General features: G+C 45.3%; 2 protein-coding genes across 11 annotated transcripts in view; one reads left to right on the plus strand and one right to left on the minus strand.

Moving 5' to 3' along the window:
- The window catches only part of RECQL5 (RecQ like helicase 5), a 36540-nt gene that overhangs the window by 491 nt on the left and 13683 nt on the right, over positions 1–22366 (minus strand). For all 9 annotated transcript variants that reach the window (XM_083874449.1, XM_083874448.1, XM_083874446.1 and 6 more), the window contains exons 9-18: positions 6824–7051; positions 5494–5593; positions 4954–4990; positions 4087–4145; positions 3887–3963; positions 3318–3411; positions 2716–2856; positions 1633–2294; positions 1371–1449; positions 255–506 (exon numbers count right to left, since the gene is read on the minus strand). In XM_083874449.1, the coding sequence (XP_083730575.1) occupies positions 255–506; positions 1371–1449; positions 1633–2294; positions 2716–2856; positions 3318–3411; positions 3887–3963; positions 4087–4145; positions 4954–4990; positions 5494–5593; positions 6824–7051 (1729 nt within the window). The remainder of the gene's footprint in view (positions 1–254; positions 507–1370; positions 1450–1632; positions 2295–2715; positions 2857–3317; positions 3412–3886; positions 3964–4086; positions 4146–4953; positions 4991–5493; positions 5594–6823; positions 7052–22366) is intronic.
- Positions 10274–22164, plus strand: SMIM5 (small integral membrane protein 5). 2 transcript variants are annotated; one of them, XM_083874452.1, is made up of 5 exons: positions 10276–10759; positions 16599–16734; positions 17097–17237; positions 18878–19031; positions 20415–22164. In XM_083874452.1, the coding sequence occupies exons 4-5, from the start codon at positions 18905–18907 to the stop codon at positions 20525–20527; spliced, it is 240 nt and encodes a 79-aa protein (XP_083730578.1). In that variant the 5' UTR covers positions 10276–10759; positions 16599–16734; positions 17097–17237; positions 18878–18904; the 3' UTR covers positions 20528–22164. The 2 variants fall into 2 exon arrangements, with proteins under 2 accessions (XP_083730579.1, XP_083730578.1); XM_083874453.1 differs by lacking the exon at positions 16599–16734 and having other exon boundaries at positions 10274–10759.

Raw genomic sequence — 22366 nt, forward strand, 5'->3', positions numbered from 1 at the left:
ACAGGTGGGAGTTAAAAATGTGCCAGGGTTTAATGTGAAAATATGAACAATCACAAGGAAGTGTGGAACCAACACACACCAACCCTTTTGTGGGAGAGGGGAGTTGCTGCACCTGGAGTCACTAAAACAGCACATAACAAAACATAACTTGAAATAAAAGGTGGGATCCAGATCACTTCCCCCTCCTCAGAGCCCCAGATCCCTAGAGAGATGAATTTTCCTTCTGTTAAAGAGGGCCTGGAGCTATACCCTACCTTGGAAGCAAATTTTCCCCCCTTGTAGAACGGGGTCAAATACTTGACAACGATGTCTGCAGTCTCTTTGAGGGACATGGCTTTGGTCACTGGCTGTATGGTCTTGCTGCTTCCTTCTTTAGCACATTGTGTTAAGTTTGAGTCAAAAGTCACCTTCTTCTTTGTTGGACCAACACTTTTGCCCTCTGGCTGGGTCAGAATTGAAGGTTTTGCCACTGTCCGGAGCCGCTTTTTTGCAGGACTTTCCATTTCCTGGAGAGGGGACAGAAGAAAACCAAACCTTCCAATTCCTGTGGCAGCACTGCCTTTCCAAACAGCCACCACCTTCCAAGAACACGAATATTTGCAGCCCCTCCCTCCAGTGAATACCAAGTAGGAATCTCTATAACTCCTTTTAACCTGCTGTGCAGACAATATTTCCCATACAAAGAGACTCTGAAAAAAAAACCCTTTAAAGAATACCACATTTAGAACTACCCTTTGCTCCTATTGGGGCAGCTAATTGCTAGACCCTGTCCTACAGAGGAAAACTGACTGGAAAATATTTCTCAGGATGTCTGCTGAGAATACACCCCTCAGGAAGAACCAGCTGCATCAGGAAAGCCACACTCCTGCTCAGTTTGAAAGAGAAAGGAGACAGCAGTGGTGCAGAGACAGCTGCCAGGTAGTCTCAGCTGCCAAATGCAGAAGCAGAGACTGAATGGCAAGGCAGGCTGTGAGAGGGGTCACTTCCCGATGGTCCCATGTGTCTCTGGCCTGTGGTTGTGCCCTTGCCTTGAGAAAGCAGCTCCCTAATTATAGTTAGTGACACATCTCAGGGGGTGGAGACACTCATTCCAAGCAAGTCACCAGCAAGGGCACAGTCACGAGTTGCACAGAGGAGGGAACAGAGCAGTGGAGGGGGAGCTCTCCACTGCAGCCCAAGGTGCTGGCACAGCCCAGAGGGCAGCAGGGAAACACCAGGGCAACACACTGGGGCTCTCCTTTCTGCTGCAACTGCAGCTGGGCCCTGCCCAATAAATGACACTCTTAGAGCAGGAGTGTCACTCCCAGAGAGAAATCTGGCACAAGATGAGCAGAAGAAATAGAGGAAATCAGCAGTCATTGAAGTCTTACGTCATCTGATCCTGGCCGCTTCCCACCGTCACCTTCCCCAATAACAGGGAGCTCCGTTTCTGCAACATTTTCAGCAACACTAGTGGGAAGAGTGGAGAGAAGGACAATTGTAACCATTCCACAGTGAAAATATTTCTGCATTCACCTGTCAGTGGCCATGAGACTGCATGGTAAAGCAAGAGTCTCTCTCACTCACCCAGAGATCAGGACAAGGCTGGTGGGGCCCTGGACAACACAGGGAGCAGAGAAGTAGAGATTTTACCTGTACTTCACATCCATTTCTTCCTCAAGGAATTCAGATTCAGCAGCCTGCTGGCTCTTAGAATTCTCCCCTCTCTCAGTCAGTGTAGCTTCTGTTTCTCTCAGTTCTTTATTCTCTGCCTGGAACTGCCCAGTCAGATCTCCAGAGCCATCTTTGTTTTCCTGAGGTGTTGGTTTCTCTTGACACACACTTTGAGAAGAAACCTGAGGTAGTGTGCTGGCAGAACAACCATCTCCCATTGCTACACTGCAGCTTTGGGCTTTAGAGCCACCTTTGGGGAGGGAGAAGAATTTGGAAATGTCCTGTGATTCCTTTTTAGCTGCTTCTGCAAGCATTTGCTGCTTCTTGCTACGTTTGGACTTCTTAGCAGGGCTGTCCTCAAGGGCAGTTTTTTTGTCTGGACTGGGTTGCTGCCCCTTCTTTTCTGGGTGTAGTTCTACCCCTGCACTCTCACCCACTGCTTTGGTTGCAGTTTCTTCCCCCTGGAAAACAGTGTTTTTGGTGTCCAGGTCCAGACTGTAGCAGCTGTTGTCTTGCCCACTTGGACAGTCTTTTTCGACAGGCTTTGCATCACTCTCCTCTTGGATCTTCAGTAGTTCTGAAGCTGTCTGGAACAAGTTGGATTTCTTTGGAAAGCCTGCTCCCACACGCTTTGGTTTGAACTGGGGAGACAGGAAGAAGAAGAAATTTTGGCTATGAGATCCCTGTGTGCAGCACAGTGAAAGCAGCTGAGTTTCTGCATACAATACACCAGTATGGGCAGCTTTAGGCTGGGGGAGGCTCTAAATCTGACTGATCATCACACCCATCAACAGACACATGAGGGAAATGGATTAGGTGGAAGCCCTAGGCCAGCAATAAGGAAACAAGGCAGCATCCTTGAATAGAGCAAGATGAGGAAGAACTTAGTTAAGCTGTGGCCTGCACACACATTATATTCATTAATGACAACGTGACAGACAGGAAAAAGCAATTACAATAGAAATATGCAGTTGTGCCCACAGAAAAGATACAAAATAAATTTATAAAAAGGCAGTCAGACAAAACACACCATTCCCTCCTCTCTATCCCATCACTACTCACCGAGGGAACCTGGGATGCAGGAACAAAGTCCTCCTCTGCTAGAGACACAGATTTTGTTCCCAAACTGCTGTTACCACCTGTTCCAGACCCAAAGACTGAGAATAATTCCCCTTGTTTGGAGGCTTTATTTATTTCTGCCACCTGAAAAGAGAATAGAAATATTCTTTAATGGCCAGAAATCTTTATGTATTCCTGCCTTTGTACATACTAAAAGCCATAGTAACAAAACAAATATCTGCCCTGGACAGGCACCTGCCTCAAGAACAGAAACATTTTCAGAGAGAATGATTGCAAGCAGACAACCTAAACCAAGGCTTCTCTAATGTCAGCAGCAGTCTGAGGAATTCCCAAATCCCTGTATTGCTAGAACATATCTGGATAAGCCTGCACTGCTATGTAGGTTTTCAGAGCCTGTAAAGCCAACAGAGATGTGAACCTGAGGTGACTCTGGGCCCTCCTAGAAACAAAATCGAGAAGAAAGATTTGTAAGATACCCAATGTGAAACAGAGCTTGTCCTTCACCTTTCCCACACAAACTCTGCCCTGTTTGTCCTGGAGCTCCCACGTGCCAGGGAGCAGCAGGTGTAGATGTTTGTCCCTACCTTCTTTAGCACAGCTGCCTTGTAGGAATTTGCCATTTTGCTGGTCCGGAAAGCTTCATATTCTATTTCCACTGCACAGGCACCAGGGTCTGACCTGAAACACAGGCTGGGGTCATTCCTAGCAAAGACACACTTCTGCATCTGCAAAGGCAACACTAATAATTAAGCATCTCCCAGAAAGTACAGAATCCACTCCCTTTGGTGCAAGACTAAGTGATAACTTCCAGTTAAGTCCTAAAGGATGTAGTCGTGAGTGATTGAGGATGGAAAGGGTGATGAAAACGGTTTTAAATCAAGATTTTTGCCCAATGCTCATTTCAGAAGTACACTATCCCCATCTTGTGGGACGGGGAAGAACTGCCACTCCTGGGATCGAGCTGATAACAGCGATCAGCCACAGGAATCCTCAGGTCTGATCTTCAACATCACAGCCAGGAAGATGCTGTTAAGTGAAACTACATCCTTGGACAAAATAACTTAAAAAAGCATTCCCTGAGAATGATAACCGTGCCCAGGGAAGAGCAGGCCTTGTGTTAAGGGACTCACTATGCACCCCTTTTTCCTCATACCATTTTCCTTCTGCTGCTGGAGTCTTCTGGTTGTTGCTCAAAGCTTCTTCCAGCATCCTCAAGCAGTGTTCCCGGCCCTAGGAAACATGGGATACTCAGACAGGCTCTACAGAAGTCTCAGTGCCCCTTGGACTTCCACCCCTGAAGGAGTAAAGGACAAGCCAGACAGAAGCTTTGTTGTTCTTTGCAACATCCCTTACCTTCACAGTGAGCTTAGAGATCCTCCTGCTGGCAGCATCCTTCAGGGGACAGTCTGCACCTGCCACAGGAGAGGAATTTGGGAAAGGAGCCATGGCAGAGCTAAGCTCATGGAGAACCTCTCAGCTGTCCTGGGGAGGTGCAGGTCCAGGACTGCCTGGCTTTCTCCTCCCTGCATTGTCACCCCAAGGAACACTGTGGTCACCCTTTCTATCTGGAGAAGCCACACACTCCAAGAGAGTAGGCAGAAACCAAAGTGAGAATGTTTTCTCTGATTGAGAACATCTACTTTGGAGTTTAGCACTAACAGCTTTCCAAAATCTTCCTACCTCAGAAAACCTCTCTTTAAGGGTCTTAGAAAACTCAAATCTTTTCTGCTTCCACAACATCAACCAAAAAAATCGGGCTGAATAGAGTAACCTGGCCTATCAGGTGTTATTTTGCAACAGTGCCAGACAGGCGCCCAAGCAGCACAGTTACAAACAGCAAAGGTTTTCAGCAGTTTCCTTATAGCATTATTATTATTATTATTATTATTATTATTATTATTATTATTATTGCTACTGCTGCTGCTGCTGCATAACCACTGCAGAAATAGCCAACACTACAAAGTCAGGTTAGACAGAGTTTTCCTTCTCTCTTGCTTATTTGGAAATGTTGTTCAGAAAGATGCATTCCATATCTTCACCCCAACCAAAGCTAAGCTGTGCTCCTTCTCCTCCAGCCAAGTTTTCACAGCCAAAAGCTTGACCTCTGTGCCTAGGGACTGATACCTCCAGTGGTGATGCTGTACAAATTGCATGCAGCTGCAAAATACAAGACTTTCTTCTCCCAAAGAAAACCCATTATAAATCAAAGAAGATATTTACTTGGAGGAACAAAATCTTCCTTTTCTGGTTCTTTGCCCTGGAAGAAAACAAAGATCAGTCAAACATTTCCATTCCTGCTACACACATGGAGATCTAGAAGCACAAAAGACATGTTTTATATCCCTGCTCCAGGGAAAATTAAAGCTGAAGTTATAAAGGCATTGAATAAGCGCCAAAACAGGGCCAAGAAAACAAGGAATGAGAATCAAAGCCAAAAGTTCTCCTCTGCTAGAGGAATATTTAAGAGAAGCTGAATGGTAAAATATGTTTTTACTACTACCACAGGCATTAAAACCAACAGGCTCCTCTTGCTTTGCACTGCAGAGAAACCAGCACATGAATAAGCTGCATTTCTTCTTGTTATGGGACTGGCCCAGAATATGGAGAATACAGCAAAAGCAGAGGTGCAAGAAGTGAAAGACAACGAGCAACACCAAGATGAAATAATTTAGTGTCATCAGTGCCAGGAAGCCTTTATGGCTGTCAGAGAAGCTCACAGCAAACCCTCTGTGCATCCCTTAAAAACTGACCCCAGCTCACCTTGCGCAGACTCATCTGTTTCTTGTAGAAGTTGTCCCACTCCCGTTTCCGACGCTCCTCATTTTCTTCCTCCCAATTCCCACTGCCCTCTTCATCATACCTGGATAAGGCAGGAAAGCAAGAGGAACAAACATTTCTGCAGCTGCAGCATTAACTGGGGGACAAGTTTGGGAAGCCACCCCAGTGATGCATCCCACATCCTTTTTGAACATGTCTTCACTTTGAGTATCTTCACCGTTCCCCAACCAGGACAGCAGTGAGTGTCCTCCAAAAATTCATAGCATTTGTTAATCCCATAAACTAGTAGGCAGTGGCATGAACTAAGAGCATGTACTTAGTGCCCTGAGAATGGAGGGCACCATTTCAGAAGCTCTGCCAGATCCATGTCATGTACCCCATCTGTCAGCCCCTCCTGCTCTAGGAGCAGAGATCCATTCCTCAGCCTCACTTGTTCACAGGCTGCTGCAATAAATGAAATCCCCATCTCTAATACACTGAAATGCAGCAGCTGATCCTCACCAGATGTAGCCCAGGAGTTCACTGCTTCCCACAGCTGCCAAACATACAGGTATCACAAATTTTCCTCTTACTCAGCTGGACTTGGCCAAAGAACAAAGGTACCAATCTCAAGCCCTTTAAGGTAAAGCAGAGGGCCTGGCCAGCCTACAGCACTGTGTATCCTGGCACAGCTTCATGGGCACTGCCAGCAGAGAAACTTCATCCTGACACAGCTGCACAATCACTGCAGCTCTGCCAGGGAACAAGGGGAAAGACAAGTTATCACCTCCACACTGCCAAGCATTTTACAGAATTCATGTTTCCCACTGCACATCTGCCTTTTGCTGTCAGCCTGATAGGAAAATGCAGCAATCTGCAGAAGAATGTGACACTGGCACTTCATAACATCCTCTGTGGTGACTAAGTCCTGTCAGTGGCCCCTGGCACAGACAGTTGTGTTAAATCAGGAATGAACTCTGGACCATGCCATATTGGTCTCAATTTTAAACACTTTTGATCCTTGTAGCTATCATCAGGCTGAGCCCACTTGCTGCTTTCAAAAATTTCGGGCCAGTTTCTTGAGCCAATTACATTGTGCAGGGCAATCCTTAGCTTTGTCAAAACAGCTTTTGGTTCTCTGGGACATGAATGTGAACGAGGCTGCCAAAGTGTGTGGAAAATGAAATTCCAGCTGCTGCTGCCAGAAAGTTACAGGAAAATACCATCCACACAGACACATGTGCTGAAAATAGGAGTGTCTGGGCCTGCAGCTGGTGGATGCTCTTTTCTCTGATGGCTCCTGTGAGATGAGTGTAACATCTCTGGTACAGACCTGCTGAAGCCTTTGCAGCCTCTCCTCCCGCCCTCGTACAGCTCCGGGTCGTATCTATCCCAGGAGGATCCCGTGGGCCCGATGCAGGTTTTGCTCCAGCTGTTGCTGCAGCATTCCAGTGCCTCCAGTTGCCTTTTCACTACCCCTGGGTTCTTGCAGAAATCACAGCACTTGTTGCAAGGTGGGGTGACGTCGCCGAAGTACTTGGCTATGGCAGCGTGGCGGCAGCTTGGAAACACAAGGCAAAATCATCTGGTCATCACTTCTATCCACAAAAACTCCACCCTCCATATGCAGGGTGAGTTTACATAAAGATTTGAGTCTTGTTTTTTCACAGAGAATGTCTGTTCCAGCAGGAATCGCAGGGTTTAATCCCTGGAGCAGAATTAGGGCTCTGTTCCTGGCACCTTGCTTGAACTCTCTCTGCCTCCACTTCCCCATATGTAAAAAAAAAAAAAAAATCAATGCTAATCTCTTCTGCTAAACCCTTTCAGATCTTTGAGATCTGCAAAAGGAGCAGTTGCTGAAATATACAGTCATTAATTCTGTATCATTGGCTAAATATATTCCATATCCTAGCATGATGGCTGTAGGTGAAGAGGCCCCACTGATCACTACATCTCAGAATATACCTACATCTCTCACATTGAAGAGCTTCTAGGTTTATTATTTGTGATTTGAAGGTGAAGAAATATATATTTGAAGACAAAGGAATGTAAAGCAAGTCCCAGAAACAGAGTCCAGAGTGAGATCACAAGGGAGCACCATTCAGATAACACAGCCTGGATCTTGATGGGCTCACACTCACACATGCTCCAGATCAGCACCCAAAGTTTGGGTAGAGTCCTACATGCATGAAAACCAGTCCATTTACTCACACAGGATTGCACAACCAGTTTACCAGGATTATCAAACCAGCCATGTGAAGATGATTAGATTCTTCCAGGAATTTTCACAATATTTTTGGCAGGCATCAGTGTTTTGGGGTACATAAAAAAGGATTTGGTGACAATATGCTCACTAGCAATACAGGCAGGAAGCAATTTGTCTTCCAAAACACTCCCTAACTTAAACCAGGGAATACACTGATTTTGCCAAAGAATGATCAGGGAGCTACTCTCCACCTTTCTTTTAAGAACTTAGAGAAGCTTTTTAAAATTAAAATTTCACAGCAGATGTGGCTGGTTGTGGTGATAATAAATATATGAAAACATCCACTTCATTGGGCATTTAGAGATCAAATCCTGCAGCCAAGTGGGAACAGAAGTTATTTTAGAAGAAAATTATTTTACTACAAGGAAGAACAAGGTGGAAATTCTTCTTCTCTACCAAGGTGTGCCCTAGCAGGCTTACCAACTTAATCTGCAAAAAGAGAATCACAGAGGGGAAAAGTAAGAGAGTGAGCACCTAATTTACTCTTATTCTAAGCCCTTTAAGGCATGTCAGAACTTGCCAGAGATCTAACACAGTTTTCTTCTTCACTTGTGTCTGTGTGTGTCTGGGGGAACACAACTGCATGTTACCAAAGCATCCCAAACAAACCCTGCATGGGGCTGCAGTGGCTGCTGGCTGACTCCTTCCCACGGCCCGGGAGGTTGATCTGGAAGGCAGCACAGCAGCAGGTCACAGGTTCCTGTCCCCCAGCAGTGACCTGACTGTGCTGAAGTGCCAGGGAGCTGGCAGTGCTCAGGTAAGGGGCTGCAGCAGGGTGTCTGCCCCGTGCAGGGCACCAAAGCCTGGAGAGGGCTCCGACAAAGCTGCCTTTATATCCCCCTGCAGAGCCACACTGACTCACTCTGCTCCTGCACTCAAAGAGCTCCTTTCACATGGAGGGGAAGGGTGGGGGGACTGGGATAGGGGCAACACATTCGGCCCCCTTGTCCTGCCTTTCCAAAAGAACTACTGGTGCTGCCTGGCTTGCCAATGCAACGTGACTATAGAAATGTCAGCGAGCTGCGAGTCAGCTTTTTGTTTCCCCAAAAGAAAACAGGCAGGCATTCTCATTAGTCCGTGTCTCTTCCCCTCGCACGCACTGATCTGTATTAGAGTTAACTGAGGCATTCAGTCAGGGACAAGCCCTCTCCCCACTCCCAGGCTTATGCTGGGGAGGGACAGCCACACACACCTCTGTCCTTTAGATGCCCCAGGGGAGGGCTTTGGTGGAAGCAGAGATCAGCTGTGAGCTCATTGGAGTTTAGAGTTCCAGTTTCTAACCCATCAGGCTTGTAAAGCCAAGCCCTTTCCACCCAGCCTCCTGTAACTGCCTTTTTCTTCCTGAAGACTCACACAGACTGGGGCCACAGCCCCACTTCAGCCAAGGGTGCTCAGGAGTTGGGCCATAACGGAAATTCAGTTGCAAAACTAAAACTGCAAGCCTATAATTAACGTCAAAAGGAAAAAAAAAAAAAAAAAAATTAGTAACAGTGATGCTGGGGTTAATCACTAGATTAACGCTTAACCCAAGAGTTCCTGAAAATTGTTGGTTATGCATTAACATGTGAGGGGAAAGCTTCCCCAGTCAGACCAATATCTGACTAATGCCCACGAGATGGAAATGATTTACATAAATTAATGGTAGTTTGTATTATTATACATGTCCTAAAATTATTTCATTTTTTAAATATGCAACTGTATTATTTGTCTCTGCTCGCCCTTCAAAAAGAGTATGTATGAACTGACCACTGGTCTCTAAAATGTCTAAACAAAAGCATTATGTCATTTCAGACATCCCCTCCCCCCCCATCTGACATTATGGAATGGGATGAGGAGCAAATAACAATGAGGTTCATTAACACATTTTCTGTCTGCAGTGACACATTTCAGGAAAGTGCTAAACTGACCACAAGCTGCCTGCACCTGTGTCCTTTTTGTAGTCTTTGTTTCTATACACCATATAAAACAGGAGCCCTATTCCTGCAATTAGGAGAAGCAGATGGATGCCAGAGAAGAAGCAAAGTCACATATCCCAAAAAAAGCTCTGGCTCTCCCAAAAAACACCAGAAAAAAAGCATTCCCTTGTATAAGCCAAAGGGTACAGAGCCTCATCAGAAATGCTCCCTGAAATAAACAACTCAGCAAGTCTTGGAATAAGGTGAAGTGAAAGGGTTAAAAAAAAAAAATCATATGAGGGCAAATTAGTTATGCAATTGTCAAGCAAAAGCTACTTAATGAGCTTTATCAAATAGAAGAGCAAGTCATGAGGTTGATGAGAACTTCTAATTTTACACCTCTGAAGGACTGTGTCCTTTCAGCATCACCTCTGAGACACGACAGTGACAGTCAGCTGTCCCCAGAATGCAAGAAGCGAAAAGCTCAGCATCAAGAGAGTAAATGACTTGGCCAAGGGCACGGAGCAAATTCACCATCCCAGCATCAAATTCACCGCCCCTGCTGCCCTGCCCCTGGCAGGTCTCTGACAGCGCTGCCCTGTCCTTGTGAGTCCTTGCTCTGCCCCTTCCATGAACACAAGAGAAAAAAGGCTCCTTCCCCCGGGAGCCGGAAGGAAACTGGGCAGCATAAAGAAAAGTTATTTGCTTTAACATTGCCCCAAACTATCGCAGGCAGGGAATCGACTCTCAGGCCAGGAAAAAGGCGTCATGAAAAGGTAAAGAAGAAACTCCTGTCTCGGAGGAGATGCGCAGTGGAAGGCAGCAACAAGTGCCGGCCCTTGGGCGCCCCGGGGAGCTGGCACCGGCTCCGGCTCAGCCTCCCCTCCCTCCCTCTTTGGCACACATGTAACACGAAACTTCGCATCTCCACGACAACCAGCAACAAAAAAAAAAAAGAAGAAAGGCAGAGACAACAGCTGGCTGTCAGCAGCCGAGCAGAGAGGAGCGAGCAGAGAGAGAGCCGCAAGCCAGGATGAGGGGAGCGATGACGTGAAAGTTGAAGAAGACGGAAAGAAAAACAAAAGGAGAAGAAGAGCCCGCGGTCGGGGTAAGGCTGAGCTATCGCTGCTGGGCGGTCAAGCGCGGCCCCCTCCGCTCCTAACGAGGGGCTGGAGCCTGGGGAGCTCCCCCTGCTCTCTCAGCCCTGGAGCAGAGCTTGGGAGGCTCAATTTGCTTGCCAGGGACACCGAGGAGTGAAGGTGGCAGGAGAAAAAGCTTTTAATGGGATTGCGGAGAGCTGCGCCGCAGCCGCTCTGTAACAAAAGAGCTCCGAGCCCCAGCCGGACTCCGCAAGTCCTGTGCCGGTGACAAAGGCAGGCTGCTCGGGTTTCTGTGCTCTTACAGAGTGTATGTCCCGATAAGCCGGTGAGCTGATACAGAAATAGGCGGTGTGGACAGGACAGCCGGGTCCGGGGCTGTGCGTGCCTTTAGCCAGGAGCTGGCAGCGTAGGAACCCGCCGGGTGCCAGCCACAGCTCTCCCCAGCTGCAGCCAAGTTTTATCCCCCAAATCCTGGAGCAAAGAGCTTAGAAAACAAACCCTGCTCGGGGAACTAGCACGCTGTGCACGTTAAGCATCTGTGTCCAATAGAAATAAACTGAAAGATTTAACACAGTTTCTAATGGGAACATTTTAAAAATAATTAATTATTCAGCTAATGTATCAGGCACAGATGATGGTTGAGTGTTCAAAGGAGCAGGAGAACCCAGTGCTCTGAGAGACACGTTCATGCACATACACGGCTCATGGTTTACAGTAACCAGACCGTCAAGTTTGAGTGCAGTGAGAAGGGAAGGAAGAGTTGAAGGATCACCTAAATACATTAAATTATACAATATAGAATCATTTAGGTTGAAAAAGGCATTTTTAGGCCATTGTGTCCAAGCTTTGGTTTTACAGAGGTGTCCCACCACCTGTGCTCCCATCTCCGTTTTGCTGTTGAGTACGGGGGGAGAGGCTGGTAACAGAGCCATATAAATCCCCATTTTCTGCCATTTGATGCTGACTTCTCTGTTTGGAAGCTGCTGCAGCTCCCAGCACTGAGCTGGGACCCCTCTGCCTCTGCCAGGCAGTGCATGGGCAGTCAGCTGTTTACAAATAGGAGCAGAAAGCCAATTCTCACAGAAAAGAGATCTTCCCAATCCTACATGTGCCTGCAGGGAGGAATGTTAAGGATCAGGTATTTCCACTTCTCTCCATTAACCAGGACTGGAGAGCAGGTCTTTCTGACCTGTGTGTTGTACAAACATGGAATTGGAACTGCTTGAGTGAGATGTAGCAGTCCAGACCCACATGCCTCCAGCCTGGCCCTAAGGCTCAAGGGGATTGAGGGAAGTTTCCACCCTGAGAGTCTCTGTAGGTTGGTTGTTGCAGTTTAGATAGTTTCTTAAATAAAGCATGTGAAAAAGCAAAGTTTAGGGCAACAACAAGAAAAAAAAAAAAAAAAAAGAGGGAGGAGTGAGGGGAGAAGGGCAGGGGAGGGAAGGAGGTACAGAAACATGCCAAGTTTTCCTGGCCAAAAGAAAATCTTAATGGGTTTGGCTGGGGGCTCGTTCAGCTGCAGCCATGCTGTTCATGTGTGGGGGGAGAGGCACAGCAACATGAAACATATGTCTGGATAAAAGCAGCAGGACATGGCTTGTGTTACAGCTGTCACAGGGCTCAGCCCGACTGAACCAACAGTGGTTGTGGGAATGAAGGTACAAAATAATCCAAGTTAGATAGAGCAGCTCTTCTTTGTCAGACAACCCTCTGATCAAAGAGCCTGCAGTGGGCCAGAGGCACCCACTGGACAGCAGAGAGTGTGAGGGGCTGGGAGAGACCTGGGGCAGGGAGCAGCACCCACCCCACACCTCCATGTAGCCTCTCCCCACTACCCCACACAGCCACAGCTGATGAGGTTCCAAACAATTCCTTCTGAGGCAGCAGCTGCTGCACATTTTGGTTTTGAGTTCCTACACCCCAGTGTCACCTTTACTAAGATTAATCCAGGGTATTTCAAAAAAATAAAAAAAGCATGTAATTTATGAGACTTGTAGACATGAGATCAAGGACAGGGCACAGAGGTGGCTGTTAAAAGGTGCAGGAGTTCCCAGCACTCTCAGGACCTCCAGATGCTGGACCTCAAACACCAACTACTGATAGATCCCACTATGTTTGTTAAGTCACTAAAAGGCTTTCACAGGCACACAACTACCTCTCAGTCAGCTTCCTGGGAAATGGATATTTTGCTAATATTAGAATAGACTTTCAGACTAGATTCAAGCATCACCAACCCTAAAAAAAGTTCTCTTGTGGAAGAGCTGCAGGTTTATTTTTAAAATTGACCTTTTCCTTTCATTGGATGGTTCAGTGTTTTGGTTCCCCACTTAAACAATTTCTAGTAGTGAGGAATTATCTCGTGGGTTTTTGTGGACGTGTTTGTGGGATGGACTGGAGAAAACCAGGGAGCTCTGCAGAGGTGTAAAGACTCCCAGCTCAGTCCACAGTGGGTACCTCTACTACTGAAAGTGGGAATTCATTGCCTTTTTACATTAATCTAATATTAGGTTGTAGGGAAGAGAAGACACATTTACAGTGCCGCCTCAAAAGCCATCTCCAAACAGTGAGTGGTGGAGATGACAGGGTATTCCAGCCAAAGGGTGACCCAGGCAGGGCAGCTTTAAAATCTCAGGAATGTGTGGCCTTCTGTTCCAAACCAACTGACAAAGTCCCAGCTTCTCTCCCATGGCATTGAGCTACAATTTACCAGTTTGGGTGTGTGCTGTTAAAGGGCTGAATTCTCTTGATACTGGAAACTATTTTCATCTGCTTGGGAATGAATTATAGGTCTGTCTGGCTCTGTGCACTCCTGTTTTAAGAAAAATGGGCTTGTCTGAACTATAGTTAAGATTCACGTGGCTGGTCAACTACAGTCATGGCAGCAAACACTGCATTAACAATGATGAGGGAAAACCATGCACTGATAATACAACTGCATTTCTATGTCCCTTTTCATCTCAGCAGTACACTAAAAGCTTAGAACAATAAACAATCATGCAGGAATTATGACATGTTATACCAAAATGCATCCACACTCTAGGCACACCTAGCAACCCAGCATTGTTTGAGAACAGGAAGCACTGCAGACCTTATCCATATAAAATCAGAAGAACATTTCAGGGACCAAGAACAAAGCTGGTATGTTTTGAAACTGGCCAAGCCTTCATGTTCTTTAGAACGTGGCCAAGTACAGTCAGAGCTTATTTTAGAGTTTTAGACCAAAATAAAAAGCATCCCCTCCCCTTTGGCTGCTCAGCACCCTCCTTCCATGAGGTTGGGCTTGCCTTGTAAGATTTCCTACCAGATAAGCCCCCACAATCCATACAGGTTCCCATCCCTGTACAGGTCCAATTTCAACCAACTTATTGGACTTGTCAGAGTAAGAACAACACAACATTTGCTTCTTCAGAGCCATAGCCTGAAGGAAGAGCCAAGGTTGTAATGAGAATGTTGCCATGGCATTCTACTTGATGGGAATATCAGGAAGGTTCTACTTTGTTAGGAGCACTCTTGCTGTGGGCAGTGGAGGGGAGCCAACCCATCATCACTGGGACTTGCTGCATTAGGACTAGAGGCGTTTGCAGCTTCTTGTTCCCTCCCAAGCTTTATCTCCACTTTTAGGTTACTAAAGCAACCAGACCATGCAAGTACAGTAAAATCAATGAATCAGGACCATGGCAAGAACTGTCTGAGGAGCACGGTTGGGTTAGGAGCAAACAAGAGTGGAAACCACGCTTTCATCTACATCCGTCCTAAACAGGCTCAGTGAACAAAGTGTAAGTACTGAGCAAAACAATGGCCAGTTCAGTTTGTAACTGCAGCAAAACCAGGGACTTGTTGCCTTTCTATCTAAAGATTCCCAAGCATGCTGGAAACTTGGACACACGACAATTAACAAACAAAGCTCTGATGTGGTTCCATGATGTGGCTGCCTTGCAGAGATGAAGTCACCCAACAGTGGGACGTGATGACTTACCCAAAGTCACACAACCATGGAGCATCACTGGCAGGCCAGGGAGACTGCCTGTATTTACTAACTTTCAGTCCTGGGGCTAAACCACAAACTTAAATTTGTGCCTTTTGCACTAAAAAAGGCTGCTCAAATACCCCCAGCACTATGTGTAAACAAGTATCTTATTCTCAGCAGTAAATTTCAGCTCACCCACTCCCTACAGTTCACCTTTGGATGCAGCTGTGTCCACACACAGATCAGGACAGACCAAAAAAACCCCGATCAATGTACAGCAATTCCAAAAGACGCACAGCAGCCTCACCAGCTTCAGGCAGACACAGGGATGTCAGACCCCACTGTACATGGTCACCCCAAAGCTCTTTTTCTTGGAAAAAGAAGCCTCCATATGCAGGCAGTTCACAGCAAAAAGGAACCTTGATGGAGGCTTTTCTCTTGAATGCCTAGGTTGAGGCTTTCTAATGGCTTTATTCTCCAAAGGACTGAGCAGCCAACTTCTTTGAGTGCTTCAGCATGGCACGAGTCCATTAAGACAACTCAGAAAGATAATTTCAGTGCTATTATGGCAATTTTCACAGCTTTCTTCAGTGGGCACAGCAAGATGAATCTGCATTAGTGCTTTCTGGGAATCTAAATCTATTTAAGTCCTAAACACAGGACATGCACTTTGGTTTTACAGGGTCATGTAATCCTTGCAGCTGTTTGCCATTCCCCTGCATCATTTCTGTGCTCTGTCCTTTCAACCAAGGCTAATAACTCATGGCACACGGCAGAATGGGCCTTTTTTTTCATCAAAACCATATAAACCCAAATTAAAAGATTTTGTTTTATTCCCTCCCACCTGCTGGGCCTTGCAACATTAGAGGAGGGCAGAAAGGTTTGATGATCTGGTTCCACCGGCATCACTGATTAGATGAGTTATTTCTTAAGTCAAACCCATGAATTTCAGGCTGCCACCCCATCCCAGCAAGATGTCACAAACTGCCTGCCAAAAACCATTGTGTTGCCTTCTTTTCTATGTGAGATTCTTATCTTGCCTCTCCTTATCTGATTTTCACTTCACGTGGCTCTAACTACAGCTGCAGAGCAGAATTTCCTGACATAATTCTGACAATGTGTTATGAAGAACCACATTGCACTGTGGTCATTCAGGATTTTTTCCATAACATGGATGAGTTCCATCAGCTCTGCTGCCCTACAGCCAAGCCTCCTCTGCTCTGGAGGGTTCCCATCCTCAGTGGGGGAAGTTTTGAGGAAGGATGATGAGCAACAAGAAATTCCCAATTGAGGAAAACACTGGCAGACAATTATGTTTGCTCCAAAGCCTTGAGAATCTCTGAGGTGGTAACTTGAGTGGCCCTTCCAGGCTCTAAAACAGCACTCCAGGCCTAGAAAATAAACTGTCAGTTAAGGCCTACAACCTTAAGTTTCAAACCTCTAAAGACTTCCCTGTTTTAATAATAATCATCACAGTTTCTGCTTCAACTGAATATCCTGCACCACCTGGCCTTTACTACTGTTGGTGACTGGAAGCTTATTTGAACACAATATAATAAAACAAAAGGAATTAATTCTCACAGCTCTGCTCTGTTATTGTAATTAATGTCATCACCTTTGTGTTGTAAATGAGGCAGATGCATAAGACAACTGGTTTAAATCACATTATCATTCTCCTTGTGCTAATCTCAAGGGTAAAATCTTGGTTCCACTGAAATCATTGGGAAAAGGTCACATCAAACCCAGTCCTGAACAAAAATTTTACATCACAAGTAGAATGGAACATACAGAACTCCATTAATGTAACTGGCTTTCTTGGGGGAGTTTTACTTTGTTCCTTTAAGAATTATTTTATTCTTCACCCTTTTGCCTTGCTGCAGAAGCAGAAATCCCAAAGCAGAGCCCTTGGAAGCAGCAGAAAGTGCGGTCAAGCAGAAAAGCATTTGCTTCCTCACGAGTAGATTTGAGACTGCACCACCACCATCAAACTTTGTCCCTGATGTAACTCAGACCAAGGTAAACAAGCAACATTCCTTGCAAGTTTTAGAATAAAAACTCCTTTACGTAGCTCCAGATCAGGTACCATGGGCAGAGAGAAAAGTCCATTACAGAGACAGGCTTTATAATTTTCAACTAAGCACTTTGCTAATCCACATGGAGTTCTAAATCCAGATCAGTAATTTTACTCTGTATAACCAAACTCACAAGCCTGGCTCTTATATCTGTTCCTTCTGGTGCAACCCAAAGCATGGCATGGAAGTTTACAGCAAATTCCCTATGAGGAGAGCTTCTGGACAGGCAGAAACACCTCCAGAGGGAACAAATATTCTCACGATGTTAGGGCCAGAAATTTTATTTTTTGATTTTTTTTCTTCTAGAGCCAAGAACAGAAAACACAAATCCTTTCACCTCTGACTCCTCCACCATCTCTTGGAATGGAAACAAAATTGAAAACCTGCTGACACAGAATCCTGCAGCACTAAGGATAAACCAGCCGTTTCTGGACCAGCTCACTTGGGGTATGCAATCATCTGGAAAGAAGTATTTAACCCTAGTCTCAAAAGTGACCTTTTCAGGTCAAAAGACCACAGCTCTGCCTCCTTCCCAAGTTGCACAGTGATCTTTCTGTGGATGTAGATTTTCCATCCACCCTCATTTCTAAGAAACCAGCTGGTTCCGATTTTTATTCCTTAGCTTGGATTTAAAAGAACAAAGAAAACCTTTTTTGAATTGCATAAACATACAAAACTAATTTAACTTGGCACTGTAGTACTTAAGCCCAGCATGCAAAGAAACAGCCAAGGTCTCTCTGTCCTCAGTGTGTTTAGAAAAACTGAACTCCAAGCATCCATTTGTTTGAGAACCAAGCCAGATGTGCAATAAGGAACTAGTTGGTTTGTTCTGGAAGTGCTGTCTTGCTCACTTGGCTTTATGTTATCACCAAGATCAAGATATCAAATTGCAACGTTCAAGTCCCAAACCCCAGTGTTGACTGTTACAACACACACAAATCAGTACATTTTGATACAATAATGAAACAACAGTTACAACCCATTAAAGTGTTGACCTGTCCAACCACTTGTTTTAGGAGGAACTGTGGATATTTCTTAAAAATATCCAATTCCAGTTCCTGACTGAAACAAAATTTGAAGATCCATAGGTCTCATGCCAGCTGGTTTGTTGCAATGCCTTCCAAAATCTTGCTCATGGGGTAAAAGAACAGCAAATATTGGTGACAAAACTGAGGCACTTAACTTTAGCTAGACTAATAATATTTTCAGTAACAACAGCTCCTGATGATCACTCTGAGAATAAAGAAGGCCTAAGATTACTGAGCAGGGCAGGAGGGATGAGCTCCACAAGGGGATATCTCCTTGACAGATCCAGGGGTTTTTGCTTTGCCTATCATCAGCAGTGATGGGTTAAATCTACTGTTCAATTCATATATTGCTCTGTGGCTTAAAAGGAAAAAAAACTCTAAATTTAGCTTTCTTTATAAAATTGCATTCATCTGTAAGAATTTGAAAAGCATCCAGCTGTCCCTGTCCCTAGTGAATGCAGACTTCAACTTTTAGTATCACATATAGTAAAACTGTTAATAAAACATTATTAATGCTATTGTATTGAGGAGTTGAGGTCAATGTCTTTGTTTTTGAAGGGGGGTTCTGTAGCTCAAAGGGCAAGAAGCCTTTAAGGGATAGTGGCCACAAGTCTACTTTGTGTTACTCAGTAAGAAAAAACTGAAGACTATGTACAGTGGAGTTCAGCATTCAGAATTCAAGTTGGGTTAGAATTACATTTGTTTCTGGAAGGAAAAGTTAGCACAACTGGAAAAAAAAGTCCTTTGATTGGGTGAGTGCCAAGGGCAGGCACTGTCCAGTCTAACTCAGTGCCTGCTGGAAAAAGTGTCCTCGTAGAAGAAACAACGTTTGGACTTTGCTTAACAGTGCAGTTGACAAAAACACCCTTGAAGCTGGATTTTGAAATAAAAACAGTGCCAGAACATGTAGACAATTAATAGTCCTCCACCTTACCTACTGGGAACAAGGACTGAGACCAGATAAACTTGTTTTCCTTGTGATCACCAGCTGTATAAGAAGGCTGGCAGCTCCCTAGCATTAGTCAGTGAAAAGGTTTATTCTGTTTGGTTCTCCCGCAGCATAAAGCCTGGAGAGGTTGTGACAGAATGTCTTCTGAAGGCTTTCTGAAGGAAGTTCAAGACATCGGTGCGAAGTTTCTCCATAAGCTCCAGAAACTGCCCAGTGCTGAGCCAGTGGAGATTGCCAGCTTTTTTGTGGTTCTTCTGTTTATTGGTGAGTTTGTGGGTGGAGGCAAAGGGGTGTCAGAATTTCTCTCCTCTCCTATGGGGGCAACTTGCTCCACAGGCTGTGTAGGTGGGTTGGTGGTGCTGGCTGTTGTTTTCTTTGTGTGCTCTAAGGCCCAGGTTAATTCCTAGGTAATTTTTTAACACAGCATGTACCCCTATATGATTGCAGGGCATGACAGACAACAGGAAAGCTTTCCCCAAAGCTCCCATTTTAAACATTAGTTGAATCAGCAATATTTTAACCAACCCAGAGCTGCTGTAATGTTTTCATGCATAGGAGACAGTTTATGACAAACTGTATTAGAGCATCTCCCTGCCACAGAAGACACTTAAGAGAGACTCAAGAGTGTCATTCCTCTATTGGCTCAGTGGAAGCCAATATGCTTCAGACGAGCCCATTTATTCTCCTCTGGTAATGGCAAGATCCCTTCTGCTGCTCTCTTGGGGATAACATGGAAGGAATAACAGAGAACTGCTGGATCAAGGGGGATGAAGTTTGTTTATACAATGGGAAAACAAGCAGGAAGGAAGACAGGCCCTGCTCCTCAAAGACAGGGCTTGCTCCTGGCCAAAAGGAAGGGTGTGTATCCAGCTGGACACTCCTCCCTGGGCTGGAATTCACAGTCACACCTGCTGCTTTATTTAGTTCATCCCTACATCTGGTTCCCCACAGGTCTGGTTACCTGGCAGCCCAGGTCCAGGCTTTAAAGGAACACATGCACACAAAGAGGAATGCTCACACTCTTACAAGGTCTGCAGGATGGAACATGTCATCCTTTTCTACTCCAGATAAACTAACACATCCCTGCCAACACCAACCACCCTGCCTAGAGTAGAGAAGAGTAAGCTGGCCTACTGTTTTATGAAATGAACCCCTGCATTTGAAGTATCTTATCTTTTCAAGCTAAATATAGAAGAGCAAAGCCAACCCTGTCATGACTCTCTACCCTTAAAGAGCATGCTGAACTCACTCTTCAGAAATACTCCTCAAACTCAAATCCTTGGAGTTTGGTTACTCAAAAATCCAAAGCTGGATTTTTGTCCTTTCCAGCACATAGCTGTGTTTAGGTACTGCATGTCAGCTCCCAAACAACAGCCCATTAAGTGTGTAAAGAAACCCTCACAGGGTTTGGAATGTAGCTCTTAAGGTCTTGAAATGCCCTGTAATGATTGTCCGGATTAAATGGTAAACCAGTAAAAAGGAGCAGGAACTTAGGAGGAAGAAGATGGGGATATAGGGAAAAAAAAATTCTCAAGAAACCAGGCTTTGCTCATTGTGCTGCTCACCAAACAACTTGGAGGAGACATAGGGTTACTTTGCAGGGATTATTCTATGCTATGAAGCAATATCCTTTGTTTCTCTTCCCAGTTACTGTGCTGGTGCTCACGATCATTGCCTGCAGTTGCTGCTGCTACAGCTGCTGTGGACGCCCTGACCCCAGACACAGGAAGAGCCAAGTCGGCCCAGCTGCCCATTCATGAAGTGACACAACCTGTTATCAAGGACATGCATGGACATCATGATTCAGTGCTACAGGAATGACTTTCCACACTAGCCCGCTGAAAATGGCAATAACAATATTAATTAACATGACTCAAAGGACCAGAAATCACAGCGTGGAATTCCTTCTCTCTGTGACTGCCACTACTGTGACCAGAAAGGTAAAGCTCCTTTACCATCACTGTCTCCCTCTTCTGGGCCAGGAGGAGGTGGGGAGGGCATGGACACAGATTGCTGAGAAAAGAGACAGCTTTCCCAAAGACAGCCCTGCAGCTGGGCCAGCTGAGGATCCCCTCTGGGACATGGAGCCATGGAGCAAAGCAGAGGCCATGCACACAGCCACACATGAGGAGCTGCCTGCTCCCCTCACCAGAAGGATGGTACTGGGTATTAGCAAAACCCACTGACATCAATGGGAGGTACAATTGCTCAGGTCATTGTGGATCAAGGCCAAACCTGCTGCAGGAGACATGTTTAGCTGAGATATCTGCTGAAAACAACAAATGGTGGACTTTCTGATCCAGATGTGCCAGCTGAGGCTCTGGGTACAGCTGGTAACAACTGCCTCCAGTGTCATTTTATTGGTGATACAATGATGGAAATTGCCAAAGAAAAAAAATAGATCATGTGAAAACAGAATCTTTGTAAACAGAAAGATGAAGGCAAAAGGGAAGACCTCACCAATCCTATGGCTTATTTTGATTATTCTTTGCTCAACACGCTCCCACTCCATCCCCTGTGGTTCTACACTTCTGCATATTGCAGATGAATGGTTCTTGCAGAGCATGGGAGCTCCAGGAGATGAACAAATCCCAATCCTTACTTGAGGGATCTGTGTGCCTGACTCCCTGCACTGTGTGCAGGTTACTTTAGTAGACATGAACGCGATGCCAGGGTTGTGTTTATGAGCATCCACAGAGGCATTTCAGAGCTCTGACACATGATGGGAGCCACCACTTCAGGGATGTGTGCAGCAGCTGACTGCAGCGGGCACAGTGACAGAGCAGAGCCAAGAATGGGCTGTTGGGCTGGAGTTAACAAGTGCAAATAAATCCCTTTTCCATGCTGCAGCCACTGTGTATGTTTGGTTTACACTCTGGTGAACTTCCGAAAGGGATTTATGGACATACAAGGCTGTGGCACAGGGCACGACTTCCACAAGTGGCACAGCACAAGAAAGCCACAATTCTGCACTAAACTCTGAACTAGTGGTGTTTCAGCCCCAAATGGGAGACCAACCACCTTTGTGAGAAGGTATAAAAAATTACATGCATATAGAGAAGTCATCTTCTGCTTCTGTATCCCAACTAAGTGTATGTAACAAAGTCAACATCTAGCTAGGGAAAACAATCATGTTTTTAACAGTGGGCTTTAAAATACTCATCACACTTCAGAAGGTACAGAAAATAAAAAAAACTCTGTAAAGAAATGTATTTTCTCTGTTGCCTGCACCCATATTAGTAAAAGGCTTCTTATGTATTTAATGCACTTTATTTTTGCCAACAAACCAGATCTAGGTATTTGATATTTTTGTACTGCTGCACATTGGAATATATCTGCAGCCAGAGACACAGTGAATAATCTAAGAATTATAAGAAAAATAAAATTCCTGAAACTACCAGTGTAACTTTTAAATTAATAAAAAGAAAACCTTTCCAGTAGAAAATGAGGATGTTCTTTAGAAATAAATATTTGAGACTCGACAACTGCCAAGAGCAGACTGCAGTAGCATGAGCTCCTGCATGCACACTTGCACTGAGACTAACAAAGTGTAAAAAACTCCCAATTTACTAGGCTGCCCCAAAGCTTCCACTGCCAAC

Source organism: Zosterops lateralis, assembly GCF_965231275.1.
Source record: "Zosterops lateralis genome assembly, chromosome: 18".
In the NCBI taxonomy this organism is placed as follows: domain Eukaryota; kingdom Metazoa; phylum Chordata; class Aves; order Passeriformes; family Zosteropidae; genus Zosterops; species Zosterops lateralis.